Here is a 21,450-nt window from a genome sequence, read left to right on the forward strand (position 1 = left end):
AGCTGTGAATACTGTTTATATAAATGGTTGAAAAAGCAGAATAATAGGGCCCATGAAAATTAAGTGACCAAGGTGTGCCTGGGCAGTGCTGAAGTCACGTGCTGCCCACTGAATGATGAGCTCAGGCCCTCATCTTCCCCAGGGAAAGACAGTTCCCTCCCTTCCTGCTGTTTTCCTGGGACTGACCCAGGGGTTCATATCTGTCAAAAAAAAGTCAAGGGCACGGGACCAGGGCTTCACGTGTAACAGGCCCACCACCTGTGCAGGCGTCCTTGACCTCTCACGGCTCAGCCTCCTGCGTCCGGCCCTGCGAACCTGGCGTGGCCATCCCGACTAAATGGAAAACTGCAAATTCGAGGACGAGCAAGCCATTTTTCCAAAACAGTTTAATTTATAAAAGGTGAAGAATCTGAAAAAACTGAGGGGAGGGAAGGAACCCAAAAGAGCATACCGTGAGAGTCCACTGGCTCAGTCACAAAGAAACACCATCATCAAAAAAGATATTTAAGTTTAATACAAATTTTATACAAAGAAAATGTGAAAAAATACTTCCATATGCTAAAAGCAATTATGCTTCACAAATAAGGCCAGCTAGGCTATTTTTTTTTTTTTTTTGACAACTGCAATTCACAAATGTTCTTTCTCTCCTGTTTTCTTCTAATACTCTTTTTATTTCTTCTCTAATGTGGGTCACTAGCTGGGCACTGTACAGTTCGCATCCTCTTATCAACAACGAAGAGAAAGTAAACCAGACTAAAATGTACAACAAAATGTACTGGAATGATATCGTACAATTAATTTTCGCATATACATACATCACCTTCTGCTTTGTTCAATGATTTTGTTTTACACAACATACAACATGGAACTACAGCTTACGTAGTGTAACAGACAGCATGGCGGGCGTGTCCTCTCACACTGCCTGGGGTTCATGCTTACATAAAAACGTAAAACTCCATCGTATAAATACTACAGACATGCTTCATCCCAGACTCGAATGTCCTCCGCGTGCGGCCTGCCTCCGCGCGCTCGCTTCCGCCAAGCGCAGTCCCTCTTTCCGAGCGCGTGGGAGTGTGTGTAAAGGAACCACAATGTGAAGAAAAGGCTTCTCTGTTTCAGGCCTTGTGGCGCGAAGCGTTCTAGGTTCTTCTCTCCTGCCATTGAGCTGAGAGGGGCTCGTTTCTGTTTCTCTTCTGTAAACAAGGACACTGGGTTTTCCCTTTGAGGAGGAGAGTCACCATTTAAATCCCATAAAATACACTCGCTTCTCCACGTGTCCTTCTGGTCCACAGAGCTTGCACTTGATAACCTAGCAACGCAGGATCTGAAAGGGGCCAACGGCTTGACCTGATGTGCCCACGACAGCACAGAATCTGCCGAAACTCATGATCCCACTGTGCCTCGACCAAACATTTGAAGGGAACCGGCTCCCGTTCCCCTGGGCAAGAGACAGCCCCGGGCCCAGTCCCCAGACCATTGTGTGATAAATGGGCTGACGGCCAATCCCTTCTCCCAACACCAAAACATTTCTTTTGTTGTTGGTTGTTTTTTTTTAATTGCTTTTTTTTTTTTTTTTTATAAGTTAAAGTCAATACAAATATAAAAAGGGGAAGGTACTCTAGGTGCAGTGACATCCACAAATTGTACATTATTTACATCTAAAGCGTAGGTTTCGTGCGGGTCAGACAGTCCTCGGGCAGAGCTAATGCCGCACGTGGTGTAGTGTGGGCGCCCTCCATGGGGAGGTCGAGTCTGAACGGTGAGTCCTCAGGTCCAAAAGCGGCTGTTCTGCCTCACGTTTCTTTGCTGTTTCCTGTCTTCCTGGGGTCTGTTTTCTTTTTCCTCCGAGGGGCGGATGGCTTGTGTCGCAACTTGTCCCTAGTCCCAGAAGGCGTCCAGCCGAGACTCTTTCGGGATGAGGCTCTTCGAACTGGTACTGGTGTTGTGCTCAGAACGCGACGACCCTCGCTTCTCATCGCTGCTGCCCCAGCAGCTGGACTTGCTGCTCCGGGAATGGTCTGGGGAGGAAAAGCAACAGAAGGGGCGCTCAGCACTCCTGCCAGAGTCTCCCACAACCCGACCTGCACCCTGTCCAGCCAGGCAGCCGCTTTCCCTACCCCCGCACGACTCTGATGGGTAGGTGCGGCCCCCCGAGTTCCTGAAATCTGTGGGTCTGAAGAGTCCAGAGGCAGAACAACGTGTTTTCCTTGGGACCTAACGCTCTGTGAGCACTATGCTGACAGAGAATAAAAATGGGAGCGGAAGCCATTTCTGGGCCGGTGCCCAAAACTGAGCATCCTGAAGACATGAATGGCACTGGCAACCCAGGCACTTGTATCCGACCTTGGGCACAAGAAAAAGGCACCAAAATTTGGCATTTGATCTACTTACTCTATTAACAAAATTTCTTTAATCAATGTATAGGCAACTTGGAAAACAGACTTACATCAAACCACACGAAGGAGCAGATTATAAAGGAAGAATATGGACCGGATCGGTCAAGCCCAGCTGGGAACACAGACACACTGGCCCCCAGTAGGGACAATGAGGGTCACCGAAGGATGCAGAAGCAGAATGAGACCTAAGAGAGCTTCAAGGACCACAAGAAGTTCCCAATGGCTGAGTAAGACATGCTGTGAAACTGTCACCACCCAGGGCTGCAACTCACTGGACAAATCACTGCAAGAGACCTAGTAGCAAACCACTCAGATGCCATCATTTCTGAGATCATTTGCCAAGTTCAGACAGACTGGGACAAAAGTTTTTAAAATTTCTTGAGGTGGGGTGACAGTAACTGATTAAAAGAAGTCAACCGTCAAGTTTAGAGACACAATCAAAATGAGTGAGAAAGGGACCATATGTTCGTCTTGCGGGTGACATTGCTTATCACCTGTTTCGTCATGAGCGCTGTTGCTGGCAGATGTAACAGCGAAGAGAATAAGGGTCTCTGAGGGAATGCAGTCCCTCAGGGGGAACTTCTGTCACTCCCATCAGTGGCCAACAGGGGGCAATATGCAGCAGCAGTGGGGTCAAGATATGGCTCTTTCTCTTTTTATTTCCAGTTAGTTTACATTCAATATTAATTGTATTTGTTTCAGATGTATAGCTTAATGGTTAGATAAGCATATACTTTACACAGGATTCCCCCCGGCACCACACACAGTTATTACAACATTACTGACTGTGTATTCCCCGTGACAATCTTGGAACCGCCAATCTGTACTTCTCGAGGGCCGGCTGTACCTTAACAATCCCGAATCTACCCCTTCTTAGCGCTCTGCCCGATCTGTGATACCTGCCCCTTCAGTTCTTCTGGAAGGTCTCTGATGAGTACTGCAGGTGGCCATCACATCAGCACACAAGGGAAAACCCTATGAACGTGCAGTCCAGCCACATCAACCCCACCCCCACCCGCTCTGGTGACAGCAGAGAAGAAAGGGAGCAGGGCTGAGTCCAGCACAGCACCCGTGGGCCCCACCGCCTCACACGACAGCACACAGGACACCGGCTGGTGCAGCCGGTCACCGCAGGGGGAGGACCGGGGTTCGTCTATGAGCCTTTATGAAAAGAGTGAGGACGTCCCCTCGAGAAGCCAAACCACACACTGGTAGTTTCGACGGCCACCAGGGGCCCAGCGAAGAAGAACCGCGAGCCAAAGCGAGACCCGTCACTCAGGAGAACACCCCCGAGGAAGCACACGCACACACAACGGGCCTTCCACGTACTCCCTGGCAGCTTCTGCGAGGCCGCGTCATACTTACACTTCTGGGCAGGGTGGGTGGGGTGCGGCCGGCGGTCTGTGGCAGCTGGGACGCGGGCAGGTTGTTGCTAACTGAGGAGATAGCACAGGCACCCTCAGAGTCCATCAGAGCGCAAACCCGCACACCCCAAGTGCTCACTGTTTCCGGGCGTCAGTGGGCTACTGCTCTTAGAGAGCTGCTTCGTTCACGTCCCCAGGCTCTAACTTGAGGCATTCACGGGGCTCTAAGGCTTTTCAAACACGCATCTGAAACCACAGACAGGATCGCTGGACACCGCATGGCCTCACAGGCGGAAACCAGGGATGGAAGATACAAAAACAGCCCCGTAAGCCACAGATTCTCAAAGTTTTGAAAGCAAAGTCCTCAGAACCGCTGACTGCCAACAGCCTAGCTCGGCCAGGGAAACAGGAAGGTGGGGGCAGCACCCAAGGCGTTCAGATGACTTAGGGTGAGCGGGAACGAATCCACGGCCACGGGCAGACACGGAACGGGGAGGGGGGAGAGGGAGGTGCCTGTGGGAGCCGGGCTGAGGGAGGGGCTCCAGGTGGGCTACTGAGCGAGCCACGTTCTCAGCTACTGCGGGGGGCAGGACTGCAACAAATGCCATCTGAAGCTGGAGATGCAAAACTTAGTGTATGCAAGAGGGGTCGCCATAAAATAACCAGTGACAGTGAAGAGAGCCTTAGAAAATAACTGAAGATACGATCAAGGGGGGAAAAACAGGAAGTCCAGGCAAAAGGAAGACCGCACGAGAACGGAAATGGAATCCCAGCACACAAACGGCCACACATGAGATGGGGTCAGTTTTTCAGACTCAGTCAACAGCCTCCAGCAAGAAGACTCAACTCCGGTTACAGGACAGAATGCGTGTTCTTGACCTTGATGAAGGGAAGTCCTAGGGGAGAAGATGGGACAGGGGCAGGAGCAGTGACGTCATATATGACCCTAACTCTCGTCTCTCAAAGCTAGAAATCAGTGAGCAATTTCCAAAGATCAAGTCCAGAAACAGAGGTACAGGGAAGAACACTATTTACAAACACGGAGGTAAGTACCAGGCGCACTGCACGCAGCGGTGAGACTGGGACCAGGCAATGATTTTCCCCATTTGGTTTTATTTCCTCTAACTATGTGCATGTAATGCTTTATTTGAACCTTTAAATTAAGACACAAGCCACAGGCCCATGCCCACCCCAAGGATGCTCACCCCCCTCCTAACGCTTTCTCCTTTCCAACTACTCTTCCTTTTACCGTCCCAGAGCCAGAAGCCTAGGAAGAGCTCAGAAACCCCAATGTGTCATACAGCCCACTTTCCTCCATGAGATCTCGTCTGCTTGTCACCAATAGCAAGAGCTAGCAGACATTTAAGTTAGGTGTATGAGGAATTCGAAGGGGAATTGTCTACCTTGTTCACCACTAAAGCCCAGGAGTGCTGGTCCCACTCAACAAACTCTGGTGTACCTCAACCCTCTGCAAAAAGCCAGTGCCATGCACCCTCCAGGAATCTATAGTAGAATTGGGGGTCTTTCCCTCTCCTCTCCCTCCCTCCCCTTTCTTGCTACCCCAATCCAGTCAACAGACTCTTGGGGATCGTGTTCTCCCCCCCATCCCAGCTGACACCAAGTCACCAGCCTCTACCAGGGCTTCTTGCCTCCTCTCTCCTACACGTTGCTTCGTTCATGCTTTTATTTTAAACTGCGATAAAAGAGAACCTTCCTTTCCACCCCCCTGGACACCTGTGTGTTTCAGGTGAGAGTTAGCCAACTGTGGCCCAAATCCAGTCCAAGGCCTGTTTTTCCAAACGGCATTCCCCTGGAGCACAGCCTCGCTCACGTGTTTACATACCATCCATGTCTGCTTTCATCCCACAGTGGCAGAGGTGAGCAGTGGCGACACAGCCCGAGTGGCCCCCGAAACTTTACATAGTTACCACGTGGCCCTTCAAAGTCTGCCGACCCCTGGGCTAGGTGGTACCTCCTCCACCTCTGAAATGGAACATGACACAGCTCCCAACCACGCCCCTGTCTACAATCCTGCTTATTAGAGCAAGACGCCATTCACAGGGGCACTGTCACCTTCCCAGGGCCATGCTGATCCCACACCCTCAACAGCGCCCCCTGTCTGCAACTGGGGCCCTTCTCATACCACCTGTGCAATTTTGACACATCCACGCTCTTCCTGCCTATTACTTAGTTCATGGATTTTAAACACATTTTAAACTTGAATAAAACAGAAGCTTTTATATCACCATCCAAAGCGGAAAATCATGAGTACCTGCCCATGCACAGAGGCAACCCTACTAATAAACATAATGAAAAGCAAGTTACAGTCTTAATCTCTTCAGTGGGTATCATGCTGCTCGGGTCTAAAGTCTGCTCTTTGTTAAAAAGAGAAAACTAGAAAATGTCAAAGAAATGCAAAAGATGTCTTAGCACCAAACTGAACCTATTCTCAGATTAAATCAGGAATTGCAGAGGAGGTGGGAAGGCAGTTACATTTTCAATACGTGGCTCAATGGTAGCAATGCCAAGTTCATGTTCTCCCTAAAATCAGCCCGTGCCGTTCCCTCTTCCGAATCCCACTCTCCAGCCCCTTCGGGAGACCTCTAGCCCCACTAACAATGAACATCACTGCTTCCTTTGGGCATTTGATATGCAAAGGTGAAATAAAAATGTTTGAATTATCCAAAGGAAAGAAAGATCTGAAAGCTGAAAAACCTTGCAGCAAGCAGAATTGCCCTCGATGAAGACACCTTCTCTGAACCCTTCTGGAACGGCCCAGACCAGGTGTAGGAGGCACAGGAAAAAGACCCTCTGGGCTAAAGGGAGAACAGCTCAAACCTCCCAGAAGAGAAAAGCCAGCAGTCAGTCTCAAGACGATCTCCCGATACAGCCTCGCAGGTTATTTATGGCCTACGAGGAAAGGTCTTCACAGACAGGTCATCTGCCTAAACTTTTCCTTCCTTTCCCACCATGGGAAGGGGTCGGAGCGTCCAGCACCAAGTTTCCCACGGTTCCATTCACCCCGTCATCCCCCGAGCGAGGGGAGCAGCCCGACCCAGAAGCACACCTTCTACTCCAGCCCAGGTCAGCCACGAACCCCGTCCAGATGACGTTTTATGTGGATCCCCAATAAATAACTACAGCAAGCCCCCCGACAACGTCATTTCCTTCAGCGCCGTGTCATTGAAACGCTGATGAGACGCCACAGGACCTTAACTCTTGTCTGCTATCAGTTAGCCTGGAGTGAAACCGGTTTGGTTAGGTGTCACGTCGCTCACGTTGCAGAACCTACGTTAAGTGAGGGCTTGGTGTGCAGGTCAACCCTGACCAGTTGAGAGAGGTGTCTGAGAGCTGCCTGGCCCAGCCACTCCCTCACCCCCACTGACCCGCCCCGGCACCCCCAAGGATCCCTAAGGATCCACGGTAGTTTGAAAATCCATTAACCCTTCCAGTTCTCTCTGAGAAAATGGCTTCCCCTCTGCCCATGTGGAATGAGAGCACCATTCACCCACCAGGGGGCAACGTACCAGAGCCTTGGTTGGAGCCTAAGAGAATGGAGGAGGGCGTCTCCCTGGAGCCAGAAAGGTCGAGGGTCTAGAAATACAAAGAGAGAGAGATGGACTCAAGGCACTGGGGCCAATGTAGCCCCCAGGGAGCCCAGAGATCCTTGGGGGTGCTCATTTCTGCCCCCAAGGCACCTTCGTGCCCTCTGCCTGGCGTGCGCAGGCGGGGAGGCCCGGTGGGCCGGGTGGCCCTCTACCTATGCTCTCTGTTTCCAGACGGCGGGAGCACAGCACTCAGGCGGCCCCTTCCTCAACCCTGTAGCCTCAGCTTCCAGAACATTCACCATTTCCTCAACTTCCCTCCCTGACCTAGGACTCCTTCAGTTTTGCCATATCCAAAAAGGAAGTGTATCCCTCCAAAATTAAATTAATTCACTTTTATTTCACATTCACCTCTAACTAGACAATAAAATCAAAGGAACTGGACTGATGGGATGATTTATCTTTTTCCCAATACACACTGAAATAAATACAGGAGGATTAAAGATGTAAAAATTATCCATATGCCACCAAAAATCATGCTTATAGAACAACATAGACCACACGCTGGGAAACTAGGAGATGCAACTTTCCCTGTCCAGCACGGAAGCCACTGGTCACCTGAGACGGTGACTATTAAAATCAAGATAAAAATTCAGGTCTCTGGTCACACTAGCCACAGCGCAAGTGCTCCAGCAGACCCATATGCCCAGTGGCTACCATGCTGGACAGAGCAGATACAGAACACACCCAGCGTCACAGAAGGTTCTCCTAGGCAATGCTGGGCTAAAGCTCAAGAGTCGCCAGGGAGCGGCAGTCACATCACACGAATGTCAACGGGGCCTCCATGTTCCTCTGCCCCTGCCCGTGCGCCCACCAGTGAAAAGGCGACCTGCTAAGATTCGTCCCCACCTGCAGTCTGACTGACCCACCTTGAAGACAGATAAATCTAGGTGACTTTCAGGGATGGCAGGCACGGGGACAGGCCCTGAGATTCTGCCTGGCCCAACGGCTCAGTGTCACCGGCCACCGGAGTGCGGATACTCACCGAGCCGCCGTCCTTGCTTTTCTCCGCGGCCGTCTCCTTGTCTTTCGAGGTGCCGGCTGCTTCTGAGGGGGCCGCCTGTGTGCTGGAGGAGGTCCCCTGGGAGGATGACTTGTTTAGTGTTTCTGTGTTCACCTCGGTGTCTGCTTCCTGCTGGGGGGCGGTGGCTGGGGGGGAAGAGGAGAGAAGCCACGTGTTAAGCGAGCGCGGTGGCTTCGGGACCTGCAGGGACCAGAGCTGGGCCGAGGCGGTGCCACGGCGCAGCCAGCGCAGACCCAACCACAGCAGCTGTAAAAGAGGCAGGGAGGGAGCTGAAGGCACTAGTGAGAAGACACCTCCCTGAGGAAGGTGAAAGGACTCAGCTTAAAGATGCCTTTTTCAAAATAACAAAGGGGAAGGTCAGTTTAGAGCGGGAGTCAGCAGACGAATGCCACCTGCTTTTGCAAATAAGAGTTTACGGAAACACAGCCACACCTGCCATTTACTCAGTGTCTGGGGCTGCGCTGGCCCCACAATAGCAGAGCTGAGCGACTGTGACGGACCGCACGCACGGCCCACAAAGCCTCAAGCATTTCCTTCTGCTGCTCCGCACGGCCTTTTATACCTCCGCTTCGAAAAGCTTGCCAATCTGCAGACATACTACCCTGTCCTATTATTTACGTTATTTTTCTTCAAATATATTCTTTTTAAATGGAGAATTTTAATTGTAAGCACATAAAGCTAATGTTATTGGCTACAAATAAAAGCTAGCTATAAAAAATTATTTTTAAAATACTATTCATAAGTTCTAACCGGACAGTGTCTCCTGCTGGCGCCCCCTGGCCTGAGACCTGCTCGTTCTGTGTGAGAAGAGATGACCGGAAGGGATCCGTTCCACATCAGGAAGTTTTTCTTCACATCAGAACTGGGAACCCTTATTATTCAAAACCCTGAGCCCAGGATGACCTAAAAAGCAGGTTTTCTCCACTTCAGGACCATGGACGCACTGGGCCAGAGCGTCCCCCACTGCGGGCCACGGCCCTGAGCCCTGCAGAGCCTTCAGCAGCACCCCTGGCCCCTACCTCCCCGGTGCCAGGAGCACCCCCTCCGTTATAACCGCCACGCACGTCTGCAGCCAGTGCCAATTCCTTGGGGGTCGGGACACAGAAATTGCCCCCAGCTGAGAACCATCGCAACTCACGTGAAACTAAAATCACCAGAATGTCACAATAAGCCCCAAACTGGGAAACAACACAGATTCCAAACACTTGCCCCTCGAGTCTCTGCAACACATGTGGTGTGTGTGTGTGTGTGTGTGTGTGTGTGTGTGTGTGTGTGCTGGTGTGTGTGTGTGTGTGCTGGTGTGTATGTGTGTCAGGCCCCTGGTGGTCCCGTGGTCCCCGCGGCGGCTGGGGCCAGAGATGCCCGCGTGGCACTACCTGACTGGGTGCAGGACTTCATGTGCTCGGGCCAGTGGGCCTGCTGGCAGGGGTAGTCGCAGTAGCTGGTGTTCCAACAGCAGTAGAAAATGGCCTCCTTCTTGCAGTTGGCACACCACTGCTTCTTCTTGGTCTCGTCCACAGCCTGCTGCTTCTCCAGCTCCAGCTGCTTCTTCACCTCGGCAATGAGCCGGTCCCGCTCCTGCTCCAGGCTCTGCCGCATCTCTGCCATGGTCAGCTCTGCCGGGAGGGGGGAGGGGACACTGGCCTCATCACCTGTCCCCAGGCCTGGGCGTGGGGTTGTTCAGACTCCAGCAGATGCGAATCTCAGCTCGGAGATGCCCCGGCTGTGTAACCCCACTCCCACCCCGAGCCCCAACGTCTTCATCTGTAAAATGGGCAGGACAGCAATAGGATCTGTATCTCAATAATGCTAGAGCGGCAATTCTGTGGGAGGCTTTCCAATAACCCCCCCAAAACAGGGCACTAAGCTCACTTTGAATTTTATCAGAGTACAAGCATTTTCTTCTATCGAAGATTTATACAGTACCTACTACATGCACTGTTTGAAGCACTTTATATTAACTCGCTGAATCAATATACTGATCGTATGAGGTACTGTAATACCTTTTCCACAGACAGGAAACTGGGACACCCAGCTAATAATTAGGGCAGAGCTGGGACTGGGACCCAGGCATGCTTTCTCTTTAGTGCAGTTAGTGGTGAGTAAGAAATCTACCAGACAGGGCGCTGCGGCTGAACATTATATTAACAGGACATCGAACTGCTCAGCCGACTGAGACTTCTGATTTTACTTCAGACGACTTAAGTCCATTTGCAATTCATCGGGAAGCAAACTACAAGGCTTCCTCAATTCCTTAAAATGTTCTTTTGAAGTCAAGAAAGGACCTTTCCAAGACAGACCAGTAAGGAAAATTAACCCCTTGGAGAGAAGACAACACTTCTAGCCAGACACCTTTCCTTCGCTCACAACTGCCTTTAACCAGGAGCCTAGACACCGGGGCCGGCTCCGGCCACCCCCCACACACGTGGCTTTCTTCCAAATGTGCAGTCACTGTTTAAAACTGGAGAGACTTTGCATAAAAATGTTAGTTAGCCCCGGCTGCTGTGGCTCAGGGGATTGAGTGCCGGCCTGTGAACCAAAGGGTCCCCAGTTTGATCCCGAGTCAGGGCCCATGCCTGAGCTGTGAGCCAGGTCCCCAGTTAGGGGCGTGGGAGAGGCAACCACACACTGATGTTTCTCTCCCTCTCTCTCTCTCTCTCTGCCCCCCTCCCTCCCCCTTACTCTAAAAATAAATAATTAAAATCTTTAAAAATACATATTGTTTAACTTGACTAGAAAAAAAGCAGCGACATCCAAATAGAACTTCCTGAACAGCAACAAGGCACAGAGTAGAGGGCTCCTCCTTTGGGTGGCTTCCTAAGGATCGGAGTCTGCACGGCGTGATTTCAACATACATCGGGGTGAGCAGCTGGGCACAGCTGGGCGTCCCTCCCCAAGAAACACAGCCTCTGGTGTCCAGCTTTCTGGCTCTGAGGCTGACACTACCCGAGGGTCTGGCACCGGCTCTACCTTTGGGGAAAAAGGCCTTCGACAGCATTTACACAGAATGGAAGGTGAGGCAGCGGTCAATCTAATCCCGGGACCAACAGAGCAGCTTTGTCTACAGTGTGGGGTGCACAGGTGGGGTGCACAGGCAGTGTGCCAGACTTAGTTAAAATACTCAACATTCAACGGTGAAGGGGAAAAGTCCGGACTTGAATCACGGCTCTATGATTTTATACAAGTTCTGTAACATGTCCGTGCCTCTCATTTTTGCCTGAAAACTGGGCTAGGAAAGCCCTTTATTGTCAGAGTTTCGGTAAGAATTAAATTGGTTAATTCATGAAAAGCTACTTAGCACAATTCCTGGCACAAAGTAAAGAGTTTAATCAGCAGGAGCTATTAGTACTGCTGTTACTATTATTTTGCTGCTGATGCCGGTAATTTGCAGAGAAGAAAGGAGGTACAGGGGTACCTCAGTCCTCGTCCTCGATTCAGGCCAGCACTCGTGATGGTGCCAAAACTGACGAGGACCGAGCAAGTGACGTGCGATGAAGCACCTTCTCTGCGGGCGGCAGCGTGACTCCTACAAGTTCTGGCAAATGCGACGAGTCCTGAGCCAGCACCAGGTGCAGACACAGTGTTTTCTCATCAAAATGCCACGAGCACAGGGTCTGACGAGTTCTAAAGCCAACGGGGACCGAGGCAGGGCTGTACTCTAACGCCTGCTTTTATACCTGGTGTCTCCAGGTGGGCTCCCCAGGAGGCTGTGGGCTCCCCGGGAGTGGTACTACCCCTGGCCCACATCCGACTGAATCCACACCTGGGTCTGACTCCAGAGGGGCAGAGAAGGTCACACCCCAAAGCTGGCTCAGGCCAGACCAGGTCACCAGGCCTCACCTAGGTTGTGCTTCATCTCGGAGAGCTCTTGCTGGTGCAGCCACTGAAGCTTCTCTATCTCAATCCTCAGCCTGCGGATCTGTAACGGAAGGGTCGGGGTCAGACTTAAAAGGCAGGGCTGGGCGCCAGTCCCCAAGAAATCCTAGAAGCTCAACTTGTCACTGGCTGCAACAAACTGAAAACCTATGTAAAAAAGTAAATAATGACAGAAAGCGTCCCTAACTTGGTGAAGGAAACAGACAAACAAGTCCAGGAAGCTCAGAGTCCCAAACAAGATGAATCCAAAGAAGCTCACGCTAAGACACATCATAATTAAAATGCAAAAGCTTATAGACAAAGTCAGAATCTTAAAAGCAGCAAGAGGAAAGCAGAGAGTTACCTACAAAGGAGTTCCCATAAGACTATCAGCTGATTTCTCAAAAGAAACTTTGCAGACAAGAAGGGACTGGCAAGAAGTATCCAAAGTGATAAAAAGCAAGGACCTACATCCAAGATTACTCTATCCAGCAAAGCTATCATTTAGAATAGAAGGGCAAAAAAAGAGCTTCCCAGAAAAGAAAAAGGTAAAGGCATTATATGAAATGTTAAAGGGTGTTATTTAAGACAAAGGGAAAAAAAGATAAAAAATATGAACAAGAAAATGGAAATACATATCTGTCAACAACTAAATCTAAAAAACAAAATAAATAAACAAGCAGAACAGAAACAGACTCACAGATACAGAGAACATTTTGTCAGTTACCAGATGGGAGGGGTTTGGGAAAATGGGTGAAAAGGGTGAAAGGGTTAAGAATTACAAGTCGGTTGTTACAGAGCAGTCACGGGATATAAAGCAGAGCATAGGGAATATAATCGATAACATTGTAATAACTATGGATAGGGGCAGATGGGTGCAAGGTTTACTGGGATGAACACTTAGTAAGTTATATAATGTCCGGTGGTCCCTGAAACTAATATAATAATGGGGGTCAATGGTGATTGAAAAATTGAAAACGATTAAATGTTTAAAAAAAGAACGAATAAGAATGAAGTTTCAGGGGGTTTGACGGTGGGGAGGTTTTTCTAAAGCAACATTTTCCCCTTTTGTTGAATGTTCCAGCATAATCAGAAAGAGCGTCGTATTAGCAAAAATATCAAGGCCATTCGCTGATTGCTCGTGGGGCCTCTCATGAGCCCTTGCACTCAATGGGGAGGCCCCCCCCTTCCCAGGACCCCTTCCTGAAGACTCTGCCTCGCCTGAGGGGAGGGCCGGCCCCACCCTGCCAGGCCCTCATTGGCCAGTGGCTTTGCAGGGGACTCCTGCATGTCTCCATCACAGCAGCTGTGGAGGCTCAGTACACAGATTCTTAGACAACAAAGATCGTTTATATTAAAAAGGTCCCATCTACCAGAGAAGATCAAGGAGCCAGTTTTACATGGAGCAGGAAGACCTGGTTTCCAGTTTCACCAGTGGGTTCACTCAGGCTCTGATTTGGGCTGTCTTATGAAAAAGGAACTGATCACACACAGCAGGGTGTATCCCCATAACACACCAGCCTTCTGACTCAGTGAAGAAGCACCCTCCCCAATCAACTGGGTGAGCCTGGCGCCTGAAGCCAGGGCCCTGGAGGGTTACCCAGAGACGCCTCTCTTCCTCATGCAATTCCCACAGCACCCATGAAACACCAGTAGCAAATACTGAGTTAACGTGTCATCTCTGACCTCAGCTATTGTGCTTCCGGTAGTGTTTTTAGAAAGGTCGTTATATATTTCCGTCATCGTTCCTTTTATCGCATCCATCATCTGAAAGATAAAGAGAGGAACAATTCAGGCGGTCACTTCCCCAAGGCTTTTCTAGAGGACCCACCTCTGAACTGTACCTGTATAAAGCAGTGGGTCTCGATTGGGGGCGCATGAGTGGTGGCGGAGGGGTGGGAGGTGGGGCTGCTGCTGGCATCTAGTGGGGAGAACGCAGAGATCCCACACGACCAAGAATTATCCAGTCCAAAACGTCACTGGTGCTGAGGCTGAGAAACCCTGACAGGAACCAGAACAGGGAGCACCCACAGGTTCCCTGCCTCATATCCCCAGAGAAGTTCACAGCCATAAAGCTAGTTTCTACATCCACAGGCTGGACTGAAGGGTCTAAACATGGCCCCAGGTGTGTCTGGGGTGGTCAGCACAGTGGGTTCAAGGGAGAAACTGTTTTGTTGCTATTGCTTTTCAGTTCTTTCCCCTTAAAAAAAAGGGGGGGGGGCAGGGGTTTCACTGCCATTATCATTGGTGTCCCCTACAAGTCACCCATTTACAGTGTACAACCCAATGGCTCTTAGCGTATTCAGAGTCTACTTTCATCACCGCTACCTCATGCTACTCACACCCCCTCTGAGCCTCAGCGTTCCCACACAGAAAACAAGGATAGTAACAGGGCCCCCCTGCAGGGTGTGCACAGGATTAAATGAGAAAACCACGTGCAGACCATGGTTCAGGACCTGCCACAGTGTAGGTGTTCACAAAGAAACACCTGCTCATCTGATTTTTACAGGAAAATAAACCCACAAGAGGAGCATGTCATTATGAAAATGCTGCCAATGCCCAAAACAGGAACCCCAACTTCACCCAAAAATGGGAGGGGGGGGGGGGAGGATTACAATATCTTGCTGAGATCTCCGCTCCCGCTTCTTGGGGAGCCACTCTGGGACGCTGCCAGGGAAAAACTGAGCTTTACGCAACTTTACAATCAGGCGTTCTGCGTGGGCCCCGCTCACCCCACTGCACCATCCACATCAACTTAAAATATGAAAATGAAACCGCTTTCCAGGAGAACTTTAGAAAACGGATGAAATTCAAGACACTCCTAACACCACGGCTGCATTCCAATCTCAAGAAATCATGAATTCGTGGCCCGACTTCCACTCTTACTTCCAAATATAGCCAAGAACTCAACGTTAGTCAAGAGCACCCTTCTGCCCACACACACAGATCTCTGGGTCTCCAGCTCGGGGTCACCTCGGAGACAGGAAAGTTCGTCAGCTCCCAAAATACATCACCGTGCTCATTTTCTTAACTGCGAGGGAGACAGCTATCCAACCGTTCTGCTGTAACAGAAGGTAACAGTAAAAATGGCTGCAGGAGCGGTGAGAGCTGGCTCCGTGGGAACCACAGGCTAGATCCAGACCTGTTTTCTCATCTGTAAGTCGATGGCTTGGGCCAAATCGACAGAAGGTGACACAGGGGTCAACTACAAGCAGAACAAGAGACCTTTCAGGCAATTCCAGGCATCTTCTTAAGTTAGTCATGAAAAAATTACTCCCCTTCCAATTCTCCGGAAATTCTACAGATCGTAAGTCTCAGCTTGGTGCCATCAGGTCTTTAGCACTTTGATAACAATCTCTCCTTTTAAACTAAAGGAGTGGACAAGGAGCAGTTATCTGGTGAGGTTAAATTTAAGTCAATTTAAATAAAATTTAATTTAAATAAAAACATTAAGTCAAAACGAGTTCAGGTGATGAAGGGTTGTAAGACCATTTTGAGGTTGGCCAAAAATAAATGACATTTGAATCTTACTGTCGTGAAGTGTGGGGACGCTGTAACGGTGCGTGCGCTTTATTCAGAAGGGAGACAGACGTACTAACGAGGAGACAATTTTTCCCAAGACTAGGTTCTGATGATCTCTTTAGCCACATCACATCTTACACAGGATGGCTTTAAAAAACCATGTGCCAAGAACCATCAGTTTGGGGACACCGGCACCTGCGGTCAGCAGGCTGCATGAGACTTCGCAAACCCTCTCAAAGCCACTGTCTAGATCCTGGCTGATACCATTCAAATTCCAGCTCCATCATTCCCTGAACTGTGTGACCCTAGATGAGTCGCATGGCCTCGCTGGGCCTCAGTTTTCTCATCTATAAAATGGGGGTGGTACAGTACCTACCTCATCGACTTGTCATTAAGACAGAGCAAGCAACGTGCAAAAAGCGCTTAGAACATCACGTGGCCAGAGTGCAAGCCGAGCAAACCTGAGCTATTGCTAGCATCATCGCAGCAACAGACAGACTCTGAGATGGCTGGCCTGGTGACCTGCCGCTACTGACGGAATACGGTGACGGTGATCACACCACATTACATGGCAGCTTCCATCTTGCTAGCAGGCTTTCCCGCTCACTGGCTTTGACGAGAAGCACGCTGCCATGTTGAGGAGGCCCACAGAGCCCTGAACGAGGGTGGTCTCCAGGCCACAGCCAGCTGGGAACTGGGGCTGAGGAAGTGGATCCCTTCCCTGTCAAATCTTCAGGTGAAGCCCCAACCCTAGGAGACCCCAGGACGGCAGTCAGCCAGAGGCTCTGAAGCCGAGGACCCCGCTGAGCCTGCCCCACAGAAGCTGGGAGGTAAGCGGCCCGTGTCGTTTGAAGCTGCTGTGTTTGGTCATAGTTTGTTATGCAGCAGCGGGTGCCTAACACACCTCGACAGACAGAACATTTTTAAATGACCAACAAAAGCTCACTGGTAAAAAATTATGTGTGTGTATACTCTCTCACCATCCAGAACTAAAAAAGACTATACCTTTCACATAACTCTTGCCCTGGCTGGTGTGGTTCAGTGTATTGAGCTCAGGTCTACAAACCAAAAGGTTGCTGGTTCAATTCTGGGTCAGGGCACATGCCTGGGTTGCAGGCCAGGTCCCCAGTCGGGGGCGTGTGAGAGGCAACTTGATCAGTGCTTCTCTTGCACACTGACATTTCTCTCCTTTTCTTTCTCCATCCCTTCCCCTCTCTCTGAAAATAAATAAATAAAATCTAAAAGGAAGAGGGAGGGATGGAGGGAAGAAGGGAAGAAGGAAAGAAAAAGAAAAAGAAAGAAAGAAAAGAGAAAAAAAAGAAGGAAAAAAATGGGCTCAGGAAACAAGTTACAGAGGAAAAAAAAAGGTTAAAATAAACAAAAAATATATAATAGCAACTTTTTATCACAAATAAGAAACAACTATTCTTAAGTATCTTCACCCATTATAAACTTCAGGTTTACTTATTAGTAACTAACTAGTCATTTACTCACGCTTAAAGAGTAAATTACTATTACCTACTTAGTAACTTACTAGACACTTAGATCATTACTCACTGGCTACTATTAATAGTTACCGAGAACAAGACACCCGAGACGAGAAGTCAGGGAGCAGCCTGTGTCCACTCAGCACCTCTGCATCACCCACCACCTCCTGCGTGCCAGGCCCGTTCAGGCCCGGGCAGCCAAGAGAGCAGACAGAACCCTGTCCTTGGGGAGCTGGCCTTCTGACAGTTACTCTTACTACCGAGTGGTCTACTGAAATGCGTCTGCACACCACTCCATGGCACACTCATGTCACTGAGACCTCCGACTCTCCTGTGCCTGAGTTCAATGAGAGCATCAGAGCACATGGCCAATTGAGAGAAAAAGAATGAACCACAAGTGAACACACAATGGAAAGCCTGCCCACCACGGCTCAACCAAGGACTGTGCCCCAGCGGGTGGGCCAATCGGGGGCGGTGGGCAGGGCGTCCATTCCTCCCCAGTCCATCTTGCTTCCTGGGAACATCTAGGCGCGGACATCAGACCTTGTTAAGTCGCACGTGTAAGCCTCTGTCACTTTGGTTCCACGTGGCTTCTAAAGGCAAAACCAGCCAGCCCCTCAGTCTGTTGTGAACTTGAAGGAACAGAAATGTGTTCCAGCGCTGACAGAGAATCTGTCCTTAATGAGTGACTTGAACTCTGAAGGGTCACTGTGACTCTATGGCCTCCGTCCTCCTGTTAGGTGCCGACTTTAGAATCCAAGCCCTCTCTGAGCGAGCCTCCGTCTAATCCATGTTTCTCTGCTTAGATCCAACTTCAGACCCAAACGGAAGCACTTAGTCTTGGAGCGCCTCCGTAAAAACGCGGTCTTCCCTCCTAACCAGCCCCTAAGACCCATGAGGCCGCTACCGGAATGTTCGTCCTCAGGATGTGGCCCCGGACACCCCGGCAGACACCCGCAGGCACTCACTTTGCTAGTGTACTTGGCAATGTCCGCAGCGACATCGGCCGAGGCGGTGGCGATGGGAAGGTCTGCGTTGACCGAAGACGCGAGGGTGCTCGTGGCCCCCGAGCTGGTGACCAGGGGGGACGACTGAGTGGTGGTCACCAGGGTGATGGTGGAGGTGGACGGGCTCTGTGTGATCTCCTTCTGCTGGACAGCTAGGGAAAAAAAGGGTCCCGGTCACCCCACGGCCACAGGAACGGCCCGTTCCCAACATGAAGCAGTGGGGAGGGAGTGAAACCCAACGGATACCCGTGAGCTTTTCCGCTTTCAAGTGACAGGGACTCTCCTTAACCAAACACTAGCCAGGCGCCTCTGAGCCCTTTCTCGATTAATCCTCAAACTTGGCCTATAAAGGCCTGAACAAATGCTAACATAGCTTCTAACAGCTCAAGGCCACATCCCTAGGATGACCCCAGCCCCCCTTAAAATGCCTGAGAAAACTCAAGGCCCCCAAATCATTGACTGCTCCAGCCGATACCTAAAGATAGGGCACCTGCTCCCAACCTCTGTGGGACAGTAGGAGCCTAACTTCAAAAGTTATCAGTTAGCAAACCCAGACAGGTTTCACGTGGACCGACCGGCCTACCTCCCACTTTTTGTAAATTTTCACTTCCCTGACTACTGAGTTCCCACTGGCCCCCTCCCTACCCCTCTTTCTCCCTTTAAATGCCCAGGCACCTCTGTACAAACCAAAGTGACTTCCGTCCACAATGGACTTTTTACCCTATTGCAATGGCAAATTACTGATTAAAATCTGGCCTTCTCACTTTAACCAGTATCCAGCTGTGTTGATCTGTGACAGACAATGTGGAAACTGAGAACCAACCATACCATCGATGAACCTCGTCTTGCCTAAATTCCCCTGAGGAGGCTGATGGGGCATGAATAAGAAACCTGGGACTATTCGTCCCAATCTCAAAACCCCTTGGTTAGGTTCTGCCCCACCAGCTCTTTAAACAGGGAGATCCATCCAGCTGAGCCCAGCTCTGCCTGTCCAGCCTTCCAGTCTTCCTGCTCCCCGGTCTCTGATGGCTTTTGCTGGGAGGCCCAATGCAAGCTCTGGCTGCCTTTCAACCTCCTGTCCTGATGTTGCTCTTAAGAGTCCTGCTCACGAAGAGCCCACCTTTCAAGGGTCTAGCTGCAGGCTCCCCATGGGATAATATCTATGTCAGTGCTCACAAAGCTGGGCAAACAGGTGCCCATCCAATGAGCATTCAGTTTGTCCCTTTCATCAGCTCCAGATGGAGCCCCCTGCATGGCTGGAGGATATTTTAATCTTGCAACTTCAGCCACTGGTTCCCAAGGCTGGCTCATCTTGTCGACGTGGCTGATCCCTAGTCATTAAGATTGTCTCTGCAATCAATTCCTCACTGTACTCTTTCCAAAATAATGCCAAGAGGTTTGCAGGTGTGCACGGGAAACTTACACAAAGGTATGCACTGCAGCACTGCTTACAACAGGGAAGAACTGGAAGCAACCTAAATGCCCATCGGTAAGGGAACGCCTTCAATAAACTATGGAATACTACGCAGCAGTCAAAAAGGATAAGGAGCTATATGTACTGGTATGGACGGACCTCCAAAACATGCTGATGGGTGAAAAAAAAATGGTACCATTTTTATGTTTTAAAAAAGAAAAAAAGGAAAAAAAAGTAGTATTTTCATGAAGTCATATATATATAAATATATATGCATACATGCATAAAAAAAGTTTTACAGTTAACAGCAAATGCTGAGAAAAGGAAAGGCATAAAATGAAAGATTAGTCCATCAGGACAATAGACTTTTGTGTAAATATCTTGCCCCTTTTCTAAGGAGACGCCGCTCCACGTATTGCTTGTAAAATTTAAAAATATATATATATATATATACAAATAAAAGTAAGAAATCGAGTTGCAAAACAATTTTTAAAAATAATGCCAAGTGGAATGTGTACGGCCTTCAGGATACGGTGGCCAGGAAACGAACGGGAACTGAAAAAAAATAAAACAATGGTTTGGTTTTTTCTTCTGTCGATGTGGCAAAAAGGGCGCGGGTGCCACGGAGAAGAGGGGGCGCGGTACCTTTCACAGCCTGTCTGGTCTGATATCTCGTCCCCTGGGAAGACTGAGGCTGCTGCTGCTGGCTTTGCGGCGGCTGCTGCTGGCGCTGCATCTTCTGCATGTGCCACTTTTGGGAGGACGTTTGAAACTTACTTGATGAGTTCCACACGACCCGCTGCACGGCCGGGGCAGTCTCCTTCGGTAAAAGCGGCCTCTGCTTTTTCACTGGGCTTCCCGTGGCGGCGGCAGCCGGGGCCGTGACCGTGGACGTGGTGCTGGTGGTGGCAGTGACCCCAGCGGTGGGAGTTTGGGAGGACGAGCGCGTGAGGACCGGCGTTTCGGGGGGAGACTGGCTGCCTGCCGTAGTGGACAGTGGTGGAGCTTTAGCTACGACTGAAGCCAACGCATGGGAAAAACAAACAGAAGGTCATTTGACGCGGGTCTGCCTGCAGGGTCTCTATGCCAGCAAGTTCTGCGGGAACCAAGTGGAAGGCCAGGAAGGCCCAAGAAATTCAGTTCCCGAGTGTGCCCCGAGGAGCACATGCTCGCCTCACGCAGCACCTTCTGTTTCAAGAGTGTAGGCCCCCTTTCATGAGGCTGGCTCACGTCTGAGGCCCAAGTCAAGGCCAAGAACCTTGGGGGAAACAGGTGAACCAGACCCAGCCCCTGCCCTCAAGTTGTCCCTCGACTCCTAGATGAGGCGGTGGATGAACAGAATCACACCAAGTGTCTTGTTTTCCCAAGTTAGAGTTGGGTAAGCACTTTGAGAAAGACCCAGCTGAAATTAATCCAGAGATTCAGAGAAACCCTGGGGCTAGATAAAGCAGGTCCATGGAAGACCCAGGTGGCTTCACAGTGGCCAAAGCAGAGAACAACATTCAGTCATTCAGAAACATTAGTATCCTTTTCACCGTTTCTGAGTCCCTCCAGGACAAAGTCTCAGCAAGGGGGAGCCCTGACACCTAACAGTAAAGGCAATTCCGCCCCAAGACCAGGACCTTCCCAACACAACGGTATTTATCTAGAATTGGGGACCATTTTTCTTGGATTGTATTATATTTATTCCTGCCTCATAGATTAGGCGTAGCACACAATACTGCTTTACCTACTGTGCGATGGTCAAGTTTAAGTCCAAAATGGATTTACTGTTTT

At 50.0% G+C, this 21,450-nt stretch overlaps 1 protein-coding gene across 20 annotated transcripts in view; it reads right to left on the reverse strand.

The window, feature by feature from the left end:
* Positions 1-369: 369 nt before the first annotated feature.
* ZMYND8 (zinc finger MYND-type containing 8) overlaps positions 370-21,450 on the reverse strand; it is a 108,532-nt gene continuing 87,451 nt past the window's right edge. For 7 of the 20 annotated variants that reach the window (XM_090286528.1, XM_090286523.1, XM_090286520.1 and 4 more), the window contains 6 exons: positions 20,320-20,691; positions 18,222-18,412; positions 13,931-14,011; positions 12,230-12,308; positions 9,766-10,005; positions 7,996-8,514 (listed from right to left, as the gene is read on the reverse strand). In XM_090286528.1, coding sequence (XP_090142654.1) covers positions 8,252-8,514; positions 9,766-10,005; positions 12,230-12,308; positions 13,931-14,011; positions 18,222-18,412; positions 20,320-20,691 — 1,226 coding nt within the window. In that variant the 3' untranslated portion in view covers positions 7,996-8,251. Of the gene's footprint in view, positions 2,019-3,761; positions 3,833-7,287; positions 7,355-7,989; positions 8,515-9,765; positions 10,006-12,229; positions 12,309-13,930; positions 14,012-18,221; positions 18,413-20,319; positions 20,692-21,450 lie in introns of those variants that run through there. The other 13 variants (XM_090286512.1, XM_090286513.1, XM_090286511.1 and 10 more) reach the window with 9 other exon arrangements.

The sequence above is a fragment of the Furipterus horrens genome, unplaced genomic scaffold (assembly GCF_987537825.1).
Source record: "Furipterus horrens unplaced genomic scaffold, mFurHor1.1.pri manual_scaffold_8, whole genome shotgun sequence".
NCBI classification, from domain to species: Eukaryota; Metazoa; Chordata; class Mammalia; order Chiroptera; family Furipteridae; genus Furipterus; species Furipterus horrens.